Source organism: Grammomys surdaster, unplaced genomic scaffold (genome assembly GCF_004785775.1).
Source record: "Grammomys surdaster isolate TR1022 unplaced genomic scaffold, NIH_TR_1.0 184, whole genome shotgun sequence".
NCBI classification, from domain to species: Eukaryota; Metazoa; Chordata; class Mammalia; order Rodentia; family Muridae; genus Grammomys; species Grammomys surdaster.
The window spans coordinates 5,123,660-5,143,523 of NW_021604629.1; the positions used below are offsets into that span (position 1 = coordinate 5,123,660).

General features: G+C 37.0%; 1 protein-coding gene across 2 annotated transcripts in view; it reads left to right on the top strand.

The window, feature by feature from the left end:
* Positions 1-19,864, top strand: part of Usp47 (ubiquitin specific peptidase 47) — a 91,544-nt gene that overhangs the window by 11,054 nt on the left and 60,626 nt on the right. For both annotated transcript variants that reach the window (XM_028768005.1, XM_028768004.1), the window contains exon 2: positions 19,532-19,735. In XM_028768005.1, the coding sequence (XP_028623838.1) occupies positions 19,532-19,735 (204 nt within the window). The remainder of the gene's footprint in view (positions 1-19,531; positions 19,736-19,864) is intronic.

Genomic DNA, 19,864 nt, shown 5'->3' on the forward strand with positions numbered 1-19,864 from the left:
AGTATTTATTATAAAGAAAAATTAAATAAAGCCTGTTAAGTGATGTGACTAAAAATAGCTAGAAATAAGAAAAGATTTTCAGAGCTTTTAGGAAAAATACTTTTAAAAACAATGAATCTGAAACCTTTGGTAAAATGATAGGCTTACCTTTGGGGAAACCCTGAGTCCCTAGCATCCATTGCTGAAACAATATATCTGACATAAACAGAAGGAAGAAACATTTATTTTGGCTTATGGTTTCAGTCCATGGTTGTCAGTCCCCATTGGCCTGTGGTGAGGAAGTGAGGAGCAGAGCCATTAACCTGTTTACAGTGGAGAAGCAGAGATAGTGAGCAAGTGACTAAGGGACTAGATTAAGATAGATTCTAGAGCAGCAGTTCTCAACCTGTGGGTTGTGGCCCCTTTGGGGGTGGAACAGTCCTTTCACATGAAGAACTATTTTAGAGGGTCACACACAGCATTAGGAAGGTTGAGAATCACTGTTCTATTGTGTGTCTTCAAGATGGCATGCTGGGACACACCTATAATTTCAGAACTTGGGAGGTAGTAGCATCAGGATCAGTGGTTTATGGTCATCCTTGGTTACATAGAGAGTTTCAGGACATCCTGGGCTCTATATGAGAGACCATGTCTCAAAACAAAACAAACAAACAAAAATGTCTTCCGTCTTCCGATAAGCCCACTTCCTGGTTTCTTATACTTGCCAGTACTAAAAATCTATCCATGGAGGAACCCACTGATGAGGTAAAGCCCTCATGATCCAGTCATCTGACCAGTGCTGCCTTGGTGACCAAGCCTTTCATGTATGAGCCTTGGGGGCATAGTTCAGATCCAGAAAAGTAACAGTCTTGTTCATGACTTAGAGAAAATTTTAGCATAACCAAAACATTCTAGTTTGACTTAGAAATTCCTTTGTTTCAAGTGATACTTAATTATGCATATACTTTTTCTTAATGAAGATTTTTTTTGTTGCTTTCAATTTTGAGGTATTCATTCAGTTCAGATATGGAGCTTAACACCTGTTAATGAAGAGTTGGAAAGATAAGAAATAGCCTCATTCTAAATGCCAGTCTTGCTTGAAGGAGACAGTGACGTGATCAGACAAATGTGCACTCTAGACATACTGTGGGACTATAATGAGGGAGCAGCTGGCTTTTCTGGGGGGATTCTCTGAGAATATAACATTTGAGCTGGACCTCAAGATGGTGGGTGTACAAAGACAGAGCAGAGCCTCTGCTTCAGTTAAGGGAGCAACATTTAAAACAGAAAAGTCTGTAATACATTTTAGGAAGTGGCAGACAGTTGCACTGTGGTCAAGACTTTTGAGTGTAGGTCCCTAGTTCTGGCAAGCTGAGTCTAAGAGTTCCAAAGGCTTTGTTTATCTAGAAAGATTTTACATTTTATTATGCAACATAAAGGATCAAGAAATACAAGTTTGTTTTCTAGAAGTTCACAGAATGCCTTAATTTTTATACAGCTTAGTTGCTGAAACTTGTTCATGGAAACAGTTTTTACCCAAATATTTTATGTCCTTCAACTTGCTAAAAATCTGCATATAGGTGAAAATGAGAGAACTAATACTTAATGTCTTACCTGTTCTTTTTCATTTGAAATAAGATAATTAGATACTTTTTTGTTTCTTAATGAAATGTTTTTCATAATAGTACATTTTAGTGTATTTTCTACATGTAAGTTGTTTGGCAGAATGTCCTTTCACATAATTACTTGATTGATACAGATGATACACTTAACATCTTGAGTAGGCTCATCAGGTAGGTCTCTCTTACTTTAAGAAAATGCCACCAGTTGCAGTCTGGTGGTGGAGGTGTGTCCAGGTCTGTTTGAAATCCTCAGCAGTTCTCACCTATTGCTGTAAGGAAGTTTACAAGTGACAAGTTAGTGTTCTAAAAATAGCTTGTGATTTTCACTGAGAGCCACACATAAACAAGGATGGTGTGGTTTTTTCCTTAACCTTCTGTGTTGGCACATGCTCATGAATGCAATGCAGCTGTTGTTTCCTGAGTGCTCTCCTCCAATCTCTTTGTGAGCCTTGAAATTAATAAAGAGATCTAGTATATTAGATGGGGAACTCAGGCCTGGAGAGATGGCTCAGGAATTTGTTGAAGTTTGGCTGTGATTTTTCCACCCAGCCCCATGCTCCCAGAAATAAGGCTTAGACTCAAAATATATTTACAAATGCCGTGACCATATAGCTAGGGTCTTCTTTAACTAGATATAACTTAAAATATTCCATTTATTCTACCCTACATTCTACCACGTAGCTGGTTACCTGTGCTCAGGTACCATGTGTCTGACTAGTCACATCTTTCCAGCAAATCTCCCACCTGGCTCTATCCTAGGATTCTTTCCCCTTCTAGATGTCCCATTGCTATTTCCTGCCTAAGCCATAGGCTTTTTAATTAACAGGTGATGCATCCATACAGCATACAAGATATTCTCTGTACAGGAATTAAGAGCAGGTACTGCTTTTTTAGAGGACTGGAGTTCTGTTCTCAGCACCCATGTAGGCCCTCAGCTTCCCATGCCTCCAGCTCCAAGAGAGATGACACCCTAATATAGAGTACTCCCTACTAACTCTGACTTCTACTTCTTTCTGGACTAGAGAGTGACTTTAGTGTGGCAACAGTAGAATGATTACTGGACATCTTCCTCCCCCAGGAATGTTTTTAATTGGGAATGAATGAACTATTCCTAAGGATATTTCAATGCTCTGAGTGAAGTTAAGACTTTACTACTTAGGGGAACTTTGATTGCATCTCCAGTTCCAGGTTGTATTAAGAAGTCAAATTTTTGTACGGCTCTTCTAAAATACAATGCACTCCTTTAGTAAATACTAATAAGCTGTCTGTGATCTTCTATACAACCTGTCATGTTGTATTAACATAAAAATACTTATTGTTTTAATTTTGAGTTTATACAATACGGTGTAATTTCTTTGCATATTTGTAGTAGTTTGTGGTAATGAAAAGGAATTGGTGAAAAACTAGATGCCTATAGCCAACTCTCTAAAACAAAAGACCTCTGAGAAATACTAGGTTTGACATTTTAAATTCATGTCTTGAAATTTTTGTCAGTGTACTGTTTACCAGTAATACAATACAGATATAATTTAAGAGTTCTAAAAAAAAAATAGACACAACACAGCATGTTTCTGCAAGTGTAGTCTGATTTTAAGTCTGTAAGGAGGGCAATAGGTGGATGTCACAGCCCTTCGTGTTTTAGGTGAAGAAAGGTATCAGGTGAAGAGCTTGAGTGTCTGAGGTGTATTTTATGCAGAGTAAAATCTATTCTGTGAAGACATACAGCTTTATACAGTTGTACAAGCACTACTAAGTCAAATATAGGATGGTCCTGCTTCTTTAGAAAAATTCTCTCCCATTTAGCCTCCTGTTCCAGGCAGATCCTAGGTAGCTGCCACCAATCTGATTGCTATCCTTCTGTTTTGCTGTTTTTCTTATATATCATTTTAGTGGAACCACACAGTGTGTGAAGCTTTGGAGGTTGATCTATGTTGCTTGTATTAGCACTCTTTTTGTTGTTGCTGCTGCTGCTATAATGTATATTTACCAGCTGAAAAACCAAATGTCCATTAGCTGACCAGGAACTTAATATGTAGACCAGGCTGGTCTTGAATGCAGAGATCAGCTTACCTCTGCCACCAAAGTGTTGGGATTACAGGTGTACACCTCCATGCCAGACTGTGCTACAGTCATTTTATATAGATGATTCTGAATAAAACATCTACATTGTGATCTAGGGGGTGAGAAAATGAGATTGACTAGGACATACTTTTTGTGTGGAAAGTATCTGTTTAACTTTGTAAGAAACTGCCAAACCCATCTGAAATGCATGTACAGAGCCCCAGATGCTCAGCTGCTTGTTGCTACTTGGCAGTATCAGGGCCTTATTTGCTGCTTGTTTTGTTAAGTCCATATTTTAGTTCTTAGTGTAAAGTAATGTCTCTGTGATTTTGACTTTATCTCTCTGATGACTAATGACACAGTGCAGCTTTGCGTGAGATTGATTTTGGTTTCCTAGTAAATCTAATCCTACATACTTTATGCAAGTAATGTGTTAGATAATACCAAGAGAGAGGGCAATAAAAAAGACCCTAAATAATTAGTTGTGACTGTTTGATGGCACTAGTATAATTTTACTAGGCTTTTTGAGAAAGGAGTTTGCATAGTGCCTAGTTTGGTGAAAAGGATGACGGCTATAGAATCAGAAAAAAATAATAAGCCAGTAGTTTTACATCACCTATCTGGGTCCTTTCTGTTTGTTTTGTCTTGGAACTCAGTACATTAACCTTGCTTGCCTGGAACTCATAGAGATCCTCCTGCCTCCCAAGTGTAGAGATTAAAGGCATGTGCCACCACTCCCTGCTGGGTCTTTTCTTCATTTTCAACTGTCTCATGAGGGAGTGTGATGACATAAGCTAATAAAAGTTCTCTTTAATTCAGTTACGTATATCTATACAAAATCTGCTTGCCTTTGTGAGATAGTCATATGAATGAAAACAAGACCTTTTCAGATTTTTCCCAATATAAAAAAATTCCTACGTTCTCCTCACAGATAATCTTTTGCATTTTGGGATAGTATAAGTTCTACTATAATCAAGGATTAGGTGTTTATTAAATCTGTCCTGAGGAGGATAACTGGTAGTTCCATAGTGATGCCTGACTCTCATGGCATTATGATGCTCTATTAGAAGTTCTATTGCTGTCAGAAGGTTCGTTTCTAATACTGAGCCAAAGTGGGGTAGAGTTATGTAGGGATTACCCAGCCAAAAGTAGTGATTATGCTCTGACTATGCTCTCACAATGCCCCTAAAGCTCACAAAGACCAGTCCATAGGAATGGACAGCTTTAATTTTGAAAACTTTAACATTTCTGAAATGGAGTATCTTTACAATCAGAGTATTGTTAAGACTCTTGCATTAAAGTTATCCACGTTTTTTAAAGTAAAATATTTGATGGGCTAGGGTTGTAGCTCAAAGTGCTTGCCTCACATGCACCAGGGCCTGAGTTCAAGTCCCATCACCACAAAATAAATAAGTATGGTATAATAGTAGATTGTTGAGGTTTGGTCTGTTGTAATATATTGCTAAATTCTGTACCCAAAAGTCTAGTTGCCTACAAGTGAATTCTCACATTTACCAGCTTTTGTTGTGCAAACCTTGTTCCTTAATTAAAAACTATTGGCTAAATAAAAATGGCTTTGGCAATTACTGGGGAATTACCCCTAATATTATTTTCTAACTGCTAGCCCAGCTACTTCCCCAGCACTGTACCCAAAATATTTGGTGTTTCTCCTGGCTATGTGTTTATGGTCTATCTCCTCCCATAACAGCTTCCAACTCTCTTCTCTCAAATCAATTTCTCCCTCCTTTCTTCTCTCCCCCTCTCTCTCCCTCCCTCCCTCCCTCCCTCTGCCCCCCCCAGCCAGTAACTCAAAACCTGCCTACCTCTAATCCCTTTAGTAAAGTGGCTGTAGCCATTTTTATTTAACCAGTAGTTTTGAATTAAAGGGACAAGATTTGCACAACAAAAGCTAGTAAGTTGGCAACTAAACCTTTGGGTACAGAATTTACCATTGCAATATATAGCAGCAGAAAAACCTCCACAGTAGGTCAAACTTTAGAATATTAAAATATTACAGACCTGTGAACAGGTCAGTTGTATCACAAGCTGGGTAACTGCTTATCAGCAGCAGGAATCTAAGCAGAAATCAGAAGCACAAATAACAGTAATAGTAAAGACTTAACTGTTTCACCTCCTGAAAATAATGTTAGTTGCAAGTTTGATACTTGTTAGTGTATTTTTAGCATGACCAACACTGAAATTATCAGCAGGCAACAGTGAGAACACCACTAGCAGAGTTGGGATTCTATAAGAAAGTGGTCTGAGCAAGCCATGAGAGCAAACCAGTAAGCAGCACTCCTTCAAGGCATGTTTGAGTTCCTGTCCTTGGCTTCCTTCGATGATGAACAGTGATGTGTGTGCGTAAGTCACATCAACTCTTTCCTCCCCAGTTTGGTCTTTGGTCTTGGTGTTTCATCACAGCAATAGAAACCCTAAGTCACTAGCCTTTAAAGTTCTTACACTTTCCTATGAATTGAATAATTCATTACAGCATCTGAAAATTAGCTACATAAGAGTAAAAACATTTCTGGTTAACATGAGTTCTGGAAGTTTATGTCAAAAATATTTTCAAAGGCAATGGAATGTAGTTGCTTGAGGGATACATACACTAGTATAGAGAGCAGGCATGAAAATATTACAGGCATATTTTATCCAAGTCAGCCTGTATTTTATTACTTGAATGTTTTTATGTTAGATAATTTGGAAGTAAATGCCATATATTGATATAATTTATAATGTTTATTAGTTTAAATTCAGAAAATCTATACCATAGTACATTGAACAATAAACTAACACAAGTTCATTTATCACACTCTACCCATGATTTCTTTACATTTTGAATATGCTTTAGAAAAGACACAAAGTAGATTTTGTTTTTAAGAATATTCCATATATGAAGAAAGCAAATTAAAGCAGGGGAATGGTTATCAATAAAATAGAAAAAAAAACTTTATTAAGCTATTTTTTTTCAAAAACGTTCTCAAAACTTTTTTTGGAGACAGGGTTTCTTTCTATAGCCCTGGCTGTCCTGAAATTCTAGACTCAAAAGATCCGCCTGCCTCTACCTCCTGAGTGCTGCAATTAAAGGCGTGAGTCACCACACCTGGCTGTTGAAAATAATTTTTTTCTAAAGGTTTCTCAAGGAATACTAACTAGGCCATCAATCGTTTGTTGCTCTATAATTCTTACTGCTGATCCTCAGTACCTGACTATAATTTTGGTGTGGCACATGTTTGCTTAAAATGTTCCTACTTGTTTGTTTCTCATTCTGTATTATAAACAAATGTTAACTTAAACTGAGTGAATCATTTGCTTAAGTTTAAATTTCCAGAACTGACCAGTGAGAACAACCTTTCAAAGGACTCTTATGTTCTCTTGATGTATTTTGAGTACTTCTTTAAGTACTTAGGTTCTCTGGGTTTTGTCTTGGTTTTTTGTTGTTGTTGTTTGTTTGTTTGTTTTTTGTTGTTTTTTGTTTGTTTTTGGTTTTTGTGCTTTCTCAGAAATTTCTACCAAGATTTTAGGATCCTATTTTTGTTATGAAAAGCGTTATCTAGAAGCTAAAACCGTAAACACCGGACATATCTGTTGTTGGAAACACGTCACTGCTTCTAAGTCTTCAGTGGAATCAGCTAAATAAATATATGCAGGAAGCATTTGTAAGAGTGGAATCTGTATTTTATATCCCAAATATTCCATAATAAACAAATTGTTATATTTTTAACATCTTTTAAAAGATTTATTTCTTTATGAGTAAGGGCATACAAATGCCATAGTATGCATGTGGAAATCAGAGGACAACTTATATTCTCCCTATACTAGGTGGATTCTAGGGATCAAACTTAGTTATTAGACTTGGCAACAGGCACTGTTCCCACTAAGCCATCTCTGTGGTGAGTACTTGGGCTTCTTCCACTTTTGAGTTGTTATTAATATTCAGTTGTGAACAAAAACTTAAAAGAGCTAGCCAACTTTTAGGTTTTTGTTGTTGTTGCTATTCCTAGAGTTAGAATTTGCAGACCTGTAGATGGATTTGTTTGTTTTATGGTATGTTTGTGGCTGTTATGTAAACTAACATAACATCACAGGGTAGTGCTTCTACCCGCCTCTCAATTCCTTCAGCCTTCTGATGACAGACTTGACTGTCACAGCAAGTACAGTTTCAGGTTCAGGCCCTACCAGGTACTGTTTTATGTGGGAACCATAGTGACCCATCTCTTCATCTTGGTCCTGTCACAGGAGCAGTTGTAATTTGGAGTGCTAGTTGATTCCAGTTTTCTTACCATTTTTCAAAGGGTGGCATCACAGTGGCTCTTGGATTTACTGGTGATATGACCTTGGTGCATTCAAACATGTCACCATGACCTGGGCTGAGCCCAGAGAGTCTGTAGGCAGTTCTACCAACTATAGGACAGACCAAGTTTTTGGAAAACTTGGTTGTAACTTTGAGCTGTTGGTCAAGTGCCTTGTTACTACTGTTGGGCTGAGATTAACTTCAGGTTCCCCTTCCCTTGCCAACTCCTGCCTAGACTGGAAAGACAAGTGTACTTGTTTTTTCCCCCATGGCTTCTGTTGATACAGAAGTAAAGTGGGTACTCCATTCTGCCTACGCTGGCTTCCTGAAGGACATCTCCCTGATTAGGGACTGGTAGACTCTTTGTTATAGCCAAGTGAGTGAGTATTTCTCTTGACGGTTGATGGTGGGTGTGGGGTCAGTTTTGTTCTTTGGCGATTGGCTGTGGTAGTGTGGCCAGTAAGTTTCCTGTTTAGTGAGACTGCTCCTTTCCAGAGCTGTTCTCAGAGTTTTTTAGTCTGTACACTCTCGCACAGGATGCCTGCCTCCTTCCCTTCCACCCTTTATCCTCCTGCCCCCCCTTTTTAGTTTATGTACAATTTTACTTGTCTGATTTAAAAGTATCAAATATTTTAAAGATTGGAGTATTGTGTGTGGCTTGAAAATTGTTACAATATTTAGCCACTATCTAAATAAATGCTGTTTTATCTTTAAGAGGCTTCTCTTCCTTCTGAGCATTTTCTTATAATGGATTAAAATATATCTATGGATCTTAGAAAAACTGAGGTTTATCAGAAACCTCTGTTAGGGTATCCTTGGTTCCTTCCTGCATTTTCTGACATACCACCTCCAAATTGCTGATGTTCTATGTGTTAATGTTTGTTAATATTATATGTCATGTATTTCCTGTAGGCATATTGTTCTTTTTGTTTGTTCACACTAAAAATACATATTCCTACACATTTTCCTAGATAATTTTTATGGGTTCTGATGCCAAGGCAAATTGCTTTTGTTCCCTTATCTTGGATAACTATTTTTATCTTATGACTGAGAGGAATAATAAGAAATTAGTACTTTAATTTTTTTACTTTATATATGTCAGTTAAATTTGCCAAGTTTTCTTAAGATTTAAATTATAAAAATAAATATATATACAGTATGTAGGGATAATCTCTTATGTACTGTGTAAAAGTATCACCTGTCAATAAAGAGCTGAACAGCCTATAGCAGGGGAAGAGAGAAATAGGCAGAAATCCAGGAAGTAAGAGGAATTCTAGGAAAGAGTCAAGTGAGGGAAGAGTGGACATATGAAACTGAGCCACATGGCAGACATAGAGCAATATAAACAAATTAATGTAAGTTAAGAGCTAGTTGAGGAGCAAGCCTAAACTAATGCCATTAAGCATTGTAAATAAAAATAAGCCTCCTGTCCTTATTTGGGAGCTGGGACATGCTTAGAAAAGCCCAAAGGGTTATAGCAGTACCAAAAATGACGCATAGTTCAGTTCATATTTTAATGGTACCTACTCTTTGTTTATCCATTGGATTGCATTTGGGATATTTGCAGTTTTTGTGCTATTATGAGCAATGGGAATTGCACATTTCTGTGTGTCTACTATAGCTTAGAGCTTCTATAGAAGATCAGTAGATGGTCAGGTGAATGGATGGATCCATAGACAGACAGCAGGAGGGCATATGGATATTTTTAATGGTGAAAGTGGCAGGTTGTAGGATAAGCATTATTTATTTGTTTATTTATTTATTTATTTAATTTTGGGGAGGAGGAAAGGGTTTATTTCTTGCATAGTTCAAAAAACAGTTCCTCATTTAAAAGTAGAGAGGGCAGAAATTTAACCAGGAGGCGGCAGGGGCTGGTGCTGAAGTTACAGAGGGTTGCTGCTTACTGCCTTGCTCAGCCTGCTTTCTTTCTTTTTTTTTTTAAACTATTTATTTATTTATTTTTGTTTTTTTTTTATAATTTATTTTTTCTCAAATTGTAATTCATTCACACAGGGGTTATAAACACAGAAAGGCAGGATGTGGGGAAGGGAATGACACTGGAGTGTGAGTGATCAGGAGGAATACAGATATCATCAGAACCAGGTATTGGATGGGTGAAGGTTTGGGGACAAGTCACTATGACTCTGCCTATGACTCGATTGTCCTTATCTAAGTTGGTATTGTTTGCCTAGGCTACCTATTTACAAGGACTGTGACCACTCAGGCTTGTAAATTTCTGCAAAAGCTGCCTGTTTACATTAGCTTATAGCCATCTGTTTCGATGTTTTTCCACTGAGACCCAAGACTTGGTGTTAGTATACATGTATGACAGGCCTATTGCTGATTTTAGGCCTATGGCTGATTTTAGGCCTTCAGTGGGTAAGCAGGGCTGCCCCTGACATCTCCTCCCTTCTTTAAGTGTAGAAAGGCTGTGGCAATTCTAAACTTGCGAAGGTGGGGATAGTGGCCTGACCTCCAGTATTTGAAGGGGACCTTGTAATGGCTCCAGTCCCCCTGTCGTTGTTCAGTGAGGCATGAGGGCCATACCCGTCCCGATGTCTTTTTCCTGGAGAGGGGATACTTTTGACATCAACCCCTATGCAGTCAGGCTTGTCTCTCAGGGAACCCAGATAGATATTTTTAACTTTTATTTATATTCCCTTGCAGCGCTTAGCCTCGCAGCCTAAGCAAGAATTCAGATCGCCTGACAGAGGGGGTTCTGGGTGGCCCCAGCATTTTTTATTTTATAGGTAATGTAATGTCAAACTTTCCTGAAGGTGGTATCAGTTTACATTCACACTAAGAATGAGAAATCTTAATTTTTCAAGTGTCTTTTTGCTGATCAATAATTTTATACATTTCAGCATTTCTTTGTGAGCTATCCTGTTCTCTGCTAGGTTCTTGTTGGTTATGGCTCAGGTAGAAGGCTTTTTAGTAAGCTTTACTATAAATATTTTTCCTAACTCTTATCTTTTTTGCCCTTTCTGTTTTGTTAACTCTACATGTCTCCAATTTTAATTACCATTAACTATCCTTTTCTCTTCATCTTTGTGCTTTTTTCCCCAAGCTTAAAAATTTAAAGATATTCTGTAAAATTTCTTAAAGGTTTTAAGACTTTGGCATTGGTATTTAGGTTTTTTATGTACCTGAAATTGGTTTCTTTTCATGTAGGACATAAGATATGCTTTAAATTTTTATGTATTCTCCCTCTCTATATGCATGGCTACTTATCTCCTTGAACCATTCACTAAAAAGTTAGTTTAATTTAATTTAATTTTTTTAAGACAGTGTTTTATTACATAGCTTTATTTGGTCCGAAACTCTATGTAGCCCAGATTAGCTTAGAAGTCACGAAGATCAACCTGCTTTGGCTTCCCTGGGTGCTGCAGTTAAAGACATAATCATATCGACTGAAAAATTTATCTTGTATCTAGCCAAATTCCCAGATATATCTGGTTCTAGAGAGTCTATAGTTTTAGCTCTTATATTTAGGTCTTCCATCTATTGAGTTAGTTCATTTAAAATATAAAACATTTTTTGAGACAGGGTGGTCTTTTATAGTCCAGGCTGCCCTGGAACTCATTATGTAAATTAGACTGGCTTTGAACTTGGTGCCAGGTGCTACTGTTGTTTATAGTTATTTTTTTTGTATTTCATTCCTTACAAAGAACTTTCTGACCAAGATTAAGCAATGAGTAACAATTTTAATGGAATATCTAGTTTTTTTAGTTAAATTGTGAGGTGGGCGGGGTCCTATGTATTTTGTCTTGCTTCAAAGTGGAAGATTTTTGGAGATAAAGACAATAGGGGAACTATTAACTGCTGATCAGGTAGCTACAGGAACTATGGAGACACTTAAAAGGAAAGGAGATAAGGAGTAGCAGGAAGATTATAATTTTGAGAGGTAGAGAGATGAGCTGTTCTGATTATCTTCAGCTGTGTAACTACTGGTCTCCACTACTTCCTCACAGAATAACAGCCCAGGCAACATAGGCAGCAGTAAATTATTTTTCTGCTAAGTGGCATCAACCAGGCAAGGCTAGGGCTGGGAGCATCTGAAGGAGTCCTCAGACTGTGATGTCAATGCTGGTTGTCAGCTGGGATCTCACTGAGGCTAGGAGTAGTATGTCTACACATGGCCTTTTTATTTGGCTGTTTATCTTCCTTCCAACTTACAAGCTGCACTATAAAGGCTTTTATCTGAGCAAGCCAGGACTCTAAAGTCCTTTCTAACCTAGACTTGGAAGTCATGTTGTATAGCATAGAAATCACTGAAGCCCACCCATATGCAAAGGGTGTGACATTAGATTCCTATGTAAGCTAAGACTTATGCCAAAGAATTGGTGCACATGTTTTGAAACTGCCACAGTGAAACTTGGGCCAAAGAGGTAAAGCAAAAGCAGTCTTGGTACCATGGACAGAAATAGTCAACATTCTGAACCAAACTGAAGTTTTCAAACTAACTGTACTGGCACAGGAAAGTGAGTGTTGAAAGATAAGAAATATGATTCAAATTGTGCCAAACAGAATGATCCTGTTGGTTAGAAACTGAGTCACTGTAGAATAGAACAGGTTTTGGTAGGACATATATTGAATTTGCTAATTAATGATTGTTATTTTAGAATTGCCTTTTTTAAAAAACTCTAGTAGTCCAGGCTGCTCTTGAACTCATTATATAGCTAAGGATACCATGAACTTTGGATCCTCCTGCTACATACCTAGCCCTGAAGTCACTGTTTGAAAAACGATTGCTGCTACTAGAATTATATTTCTATTGTAAAGGCAAAATGACCTTTAATTCAGTATGTTCTCTGTATTAAGCAAAGGAAGGGGCAAGAGATAAATGTGTGTAGAAGAACCATAGATATTATAGACTTAGGGTTTCAAGAAATTGCTTCTTGATAATTTACGGTAACTTATTTCTTCTTGCATACAAATATATGTCTGCTTTCATAGTTGTTAAAAAAAATAGGACCTATAATAAGCTTATCTTAAAGGTGCCTCTTGTTAAAATGTGCCAGTTCATATCATCTCTGTACCATAGGTTTTCAGTATATATACAAGACTGATACCCAGCATTAAAATTACAATGTAAATTATGAATGAAATTGTAGATGGTCTATAATATTTTAATTATGTGTCTTATAACAGAATGTCTTTTGCTTTCATTTCACTTGTGCCTTTATTTTATGGAAATAATTCATTTTGTTTTTATATGCTATAGGATGTGTTTTGGAGATGCAGACAAAATATCTTTGATGAAATGAAGAAGAAATTTTTACAGGTAGCTTGCTGGTGTCACTGCTTTAGTGTGATAGTCAGCAGAGCAAGTAACAGCATGCTTGTGTTTTGTTCAATAGCAAAGCATGTCTTAAGATTTCTGCTTGTCTGGCTACTTTACTCCTAAGCAGTTTTAGCAGCATACAAGTCATCTTAAGTGAAGTTTACATCTGTACAGTCCTTTGTATTTAACAAGTGAATACGGAGGAAGGACTGAAAGAAAATGGTAGAGCCCTTAGTTTTGCATTTGGATGTAGTATTTGGATATAGAATTTGCCTTTTGTTACAGATATATTTATTTTCTGCACTATTAATAGTACTAGGGATTAAATAAATACTTACAAAGTTACTGCTTAGAAACTTTTGATATGATTTATTTATTCATTCATTTATTTATTGGGGGGAGGAGGTGCTTGCTACTCCTGCATGTGAAGGTCAAAGGACAGCTTGTTAGGGAGGTCCATTTTCTGCTTCCGTCATATAGGTTCCAGGAATTAAGTTCAGGTCTTCAGCTTGACAGCAAATGTCTTTATACACTGAACCATCTCACAGGCCCTATATCTAGAAATCTTACTGAAGAATTAGATACAAGTGCTAGCTTCTTGATCCCCTGTGTTTCTAATAAGCCCAAACTTCCCAGTGCACTACACTCTAACCAGTAGTTCATACCTCTCTCTCCTTCATTCCTCCACATCTGCTTTTCCCCTCAAGTTTCTTCTTTGTGTTTCCATGTGTCCCAGGTATTGTAAGTGACCACTTATAAAACAGACAGCTTGAATAGGTTAGGGGTTTGGATGGCGTATAAAGTGAATCTTAAAATAATTTTTAATGTAAATCAGGATCCTCATCAGTCAGCAGACAAAGAATTATTACTTAAATTGAGTACTCTAAACAAGGCCAAGAAATTATACAAATTTCAGTTAGCAAAAATATTTATACTCAGTAATAATCTGTAGCAGTGTAGTATTCAAGAACAGTGACTAGCCACAGCAAAGACCCAAGACTGGCTATCTTACCTTATGGCAGCTTTTGCCCAGAAGTAGAGAAATGGACTGTGCATGTACATAAGTTTGTAACCATAGTTCTAAGGACATTGAAGGAAGAAAGCCTGGAGAGAAAACAGGTTGGTGGTTGAATGTGGAGACCCTTCACAGTGTTTTAATTCTTTAACTTTTTTCTCTCAGAAAAATCAAACGTTGATAGCTTTGAGTTTTGTTATTTTCTATGTCTAATGACATTGAACATATGCTATCAACTGTATATCTTTGTATTTTTTAATACAAAACATCTAAGAACTGTTTTGTTATCTCGGTTTTGTATTGTTGCTTTTGAGGTATTGGGGATTGAGTGTAGGGCTTCACATCTCATACCTGCTAGGCAAGCCCAGCACTAAGCCATGTTCCCAGTCTCTTTAGTTTCTTTATTCTGAGTCAGCCTCACTAAGTTGCCTGACAGGTCTTGAACTTGGAATCTTCCTGCCTCAGCCTCTTGAGTTGCTAGAATTACAGAATTGTAAGCCCTAGCTAAACTTAGGGACTTTGTTGTTGTTGTTACAAATATCACAACGCTGACAGCAGTAACTTTAAAGTTTGACTGTTAAGAATGTTTTTTAAAAAGATGATTTGAGAGCAGCATACATTCAGGGTGTACTTAGGATTTCCCTTGTCAGCTACTTCTGTATTCTCTAGTAGCAGAGCAGTCTCTAGAAAACACTATTTACTCTGTGATTATCCTAATGTTACTTTTTTGCATCAAGATTCTATTATTGATTCTTACTTTTTGAGGGTTTCTTTCCACTGTGCTGGGAAATTAGGTGCTTGTGCAGCTAGTTTAGACACAAGCAGCCAGCTTCCACGTGCAGTGCTTAGGATGGCGCGCGCGCGCTCGCGTGTGTGTGTGTGTGTGTGTGTGTGTGTGCGTGCGTGTGCGTGCGTGCATGCACGTGTGTGTGTGTAAAATAAATAGATTTGACTGTCCTTGTTCTTGGCTAGGTTTTCTATGTAGGGAACTTTGCTCTTCCAATACCTTATCCTAAGTGCATTTGTCTTCCCAAATGGAACCTTTTGTAGGCTTTTAAAACTTTGTAGCTTTCTCTCTCTTCTTGACTTCTTAGAACTCTTTGGACTAAACATTTGCTCCCTACTCTAAAGCATGATCTGTGCTCAGGTGTCTTCCCACTCCCACCCTAACACACCCCACCATCATCACATCTTTCTATAATATTTTGCATGTGCCTGACTGTATCTTGCCATGTTTTTGTTACCTACTGTTGATTGCAGTCTACCGTAACATTTAGTGGTTTAAAAGAATCATTTATTTACTCAGGATTGTGTAGGATGAAGTTTGAGCAAGAACTCAGTTGTTGAGTTCTGTTCCTTGAGGCGTCATGTCTTGGCTCCATTTAGCTGGTGCTTGGCTTTGATTGGAAAGTCCAAGAATGCTATTCTCATGTGTCACACATCTATCTCAGTACTTCCACTCAGCGGCCACTTTTGCCCATGTAGACTGCTAGGACTTCCACATAGGGAGCTGATGCTGGTGTTATTAGATCTCTTACATGTGGGCTAGTTTATAAAGGGAGGGGTTTCAAGATGCATAGTGAAGGCTGCTGGTTTCTTATGGCCCAGCTTTAAGTAGCACAGTGTCACACATTCTGGTGGACCTAAACATGGCCACATAGCCAACTCAAATTCGTGAAAAGGGGGCAAAAGGAAAAAGAATAGCAAAGAGTTTAAGCATTTTGTAATTTACCTGAAGATAGTACTACCTTTTTCTTTGGGCGTAAGTACCACCATTCTGCAGTGGAGCCTCAAAGAATTGGTATCTACCCCAGTTGTCTCAAGTCTATGAAATGTAGTTTTAAATTTAATGTTTTAGAAAATTATTAAGCTGATACTGTAGAGAGGTTTTGCTCTTGAAAAGCTGTTTACAATGTCTTATTTATGATACCTTCCAATGGGGAAACTTTTTATTTTAAAAAATTTGAGGTGAGGAAAAGAAAAAGTTTTACAGGGATTTTAAAGTTAGGTGAAATGTATGGTTGGTAGCTACATGTTAGAATTAATTATGGGTGAAGTAAAGAAAAGCCAGGTAATTGGGTATAAAATAAAGTAATAGTTTTATAAAGGGCTAGTCTAGACCTTTAAAGAATATTGTGTTTGTTTACATTATATTAGAATTAAATTCAAGAGTAAAATATAGTAGGCATGGAAATTTTAGAAAACAGAATGGGCACAAAGCTTTATCACAGAATTGTTTTTAAAGGTTAGTGGGCTGGGGTGTAGTTCAGTAGTCAAGCACTTGTGAGCATGCCCAATGCTCTGGCTCAGTCCTCAGCACTGCCCCTACCCCACATCCCAGAAAAATGTCAACCTAGGAATCAGTAACATAGAATGATAAAATATTATTAATGATAAAATAATATTAATAAAGTATTTTCCAGCTTAAAATGATAAAGCCTGATAGAAAAAGAATTGGATGATGTATTTATAAATAAAGAATTGCAAAATAACATGTCTACTCTGATTCAGTGTTTGTATCTGAGAAGCCTGTGTATGTGCTTAGGAAAAATACTAGAAAGTTGTTTAACAAGTTGTTACTAGGTTTCTTTTGAGATACAGAATTATAAGTCATTTATCTTTCTTTATATTCTTCCGTTTATGTATTTATTTTATTTAGTGACAAGGTCCACCTCTGGCTGGCATGGAACATTCTTTGTAGACCAGGCTGGCCTTAAACTCAAATCTGCCCATCTCTGACTATTGATTTCTGGGATTAAGGTAGGCACCACCATGCCCAGCCTTTACTGTTTTGTAAAGAGCATCATAGTTTCATTCATATATATATGTGTGTGTGTGTGTGTGTGTGTATATATATATATATATATATATATATATAATTATTGCCATTAAAAGAAGTAGAAGGGGCTAGAGAGACAGCTCAGCGATTAAGAGCACTGACTGATTTTCCAGAAGTTCTGAGTTCAATTCTTAGCAACCACATGGTAGCTCGCAACCACCTGTAATGGGATCTGATGCCCTCTTCTGGTATGTGTCTGAAGATAACTACAGTATATTCATATAAATAAAAATAAATAAATCGTTTTTTAAAAAAGTAAAAGGAACAGATAAAATTAAATTTTATGTTTACTGTAGTACAGTTAGTTGGGGTCTATTATAGTAGTAACTTCTCTGCTTTCATGTAGAAGGAGAAGAATCTATAGTGTTTTTATACTTTACTCTCACACATTTTAAGGAAGTTAGGAGCTAGGGATGCATAGCCCTGTGATAGTGCCATAATACCACTGTTAATATAGTATGCTACAACACTTTCCATATCCATATTCTTCTAAAGTGTATTGGAATTATGAAACAGATACTTGGCTGGGCATGGTAGAACATGCCTTTAATACCAGCACTTGGAAGGGTGAGGCAAGAAAGTTCAAGACCAGCGTGGCATAGGATGTTTCCAGATTCTGTCTCAAACAAAAAGCCATAAACCAGACCAAAAAAAAAGTTCAGTAGTTGAAATTATTTTGAGTTCACTCTTTTACCAGATACTAGATTTTATAAAAAAGATCTAGTTTATGTTTATTAATTTTGGTTTCAAGTATGTAATATCCATTCTATGTATTAATGTCTACCTTAAATACAGAGTTGAAGGGTTTTCCTCTTTTTTTTATGGATATATTAATAATACCCTTTTGTTGTAGTCAATTTTTATAGAGAGAGTAGTTTTCATTTTTGTTATTGTTAGTAATTAAAATTTTTATTTGTCTGAAATGAAGTACTAGCCAATCTGTTTTGTAGAAATGTATTTCTATTCCAATCTAATAGGATTAACCTTAATTCACACAATCCCTTACAAGTCCAAAATTGGTATTGCAGAAACAAATTATAGTGATTTTACTTTACTTCACCTGATATAAACTTTGTGGCTATCCTGTTTTCATTATTAGTCAGGGATAATAATTCTCATTTTAAATTGGATAATAACATAACAAAAGGTTGAAGTTGATCCTGTTAAAGACAAGGAATTCTTGGAAGTGGAACTAACACTAAGAGCTAGAGTATTGGCTAACATAACAGAGACTGTAAAATCAGTCCCCAGTATCACACAGTGAGGAGAAGTGAGAAAGGGCAATGAGAGGATGGGTCAAGAAGGGGAGAAGAGAGGTCAAGATGCTTGGTTAGAGCACCAGGATGTAAAGAGTGTGTTTCTGAAAAGCCTTTCATGAGGATGCAAGAGATCCCCCAGGGAAAGCACGAGATGCATCACCAGAGCTTGTGTTAGAGATACTGTCTTAGATTGAAGGAATACGAGATTGAAAGAGTTAAACTTCTTAGGAAGGGAAGATGTTGCCATAGTTTTGATAGAAGATACTCTGATTATAGCAGGAGAACAGCAACAAGGGATGCCCAAGTAGACTAGATACACTGTTTGGTGCTAGTGTCAGGTAAAGAGGAGAGCTGGAACTGGAAGACACTCAGCTTGGCTCTAGTTTCAGAAGCTGGGTAGGTGTAGGTGGCTCATGTTGAGGCTCATCATTAGATGAGGAAGAGGAGAATTTCTTCCACTCAAGCATTTGGTGTGTTCAGATACAGTTGATGTAACGACTAATACTGTGGGAAATGGAAAAGAAAATTAGTATTTTTTTTTTTTTTTTGCAAAAGATACTTTAAAAAAAAATTTGTCTGGTCAGTTACTGATAAAAAGAAGGAAGGAAAATTTATAATCCAGTTTCCAGATTAATAGCTGAAAAGACTTGATAATGATACATTTTTAAAGGCCAAACTTGTGAATTGAAAATCTTTTTATATATATGAATGTTTTGCCAGCATGTGTGTCTGTACACCACCAAAATGCCTGGTGCCTGTGGAGGCCAGAAGAGAGCATTGGATCTCCCAGAGAGAGTTAGAAATGGTTGTGAACCACTCAGCATAAATACTGAGAACTAAATTCAGGTCCTTTAGAAGAGCAACGGGCTCTCTTAACCTCTGAGTTACTGCTCTAGCTCCAAATTTTATAATTTTTAACTGAAAGTTTTCATAGCTTTTTGGCTCTATTACTTTATAACCTTAAAAGGTAAAAGCAGCTATCCATAGGAATGGCTACTTCCCCTAAAGCAATCATGGTGCTTATGTTTGACATGATCTATTGGGATGTGTTTCAAACAGTAAAACAGTATAGAGAAAATACTGTCTTATGGGTTCTCTACACTGATCATAAAATTTTATAGTTAATTATACTTGTGTTTTAAGAGTAATTGAAAATAACACTTTTTTTTAAATTTCAGATAGAAAATGCTGCTGAAGAACCTAGAGTCTTATGTATAATACAAGACACTACTAACTCAAAGACAGTGAATGAACGGATCACATTAAATTTACCAGCGTCTACCCCAGTCAGAAAGCTCTTTGAAGATGTGGCCAACAAAGTAGGCTACATAAATGGAACCTTTGATTTGACATGGGGAAATGGAGTCAATACTGCTGATACGGTAAACCTTCAGACTTAAAGCATTTGCTTAAGCTGGTAATAATAATAATGTCATAGCTGTGACTACTGCTATTAGTGGTGATAAAGTGAAAGCTTGGACATTACAATTCCCGTTATTTGGTTATCAAAA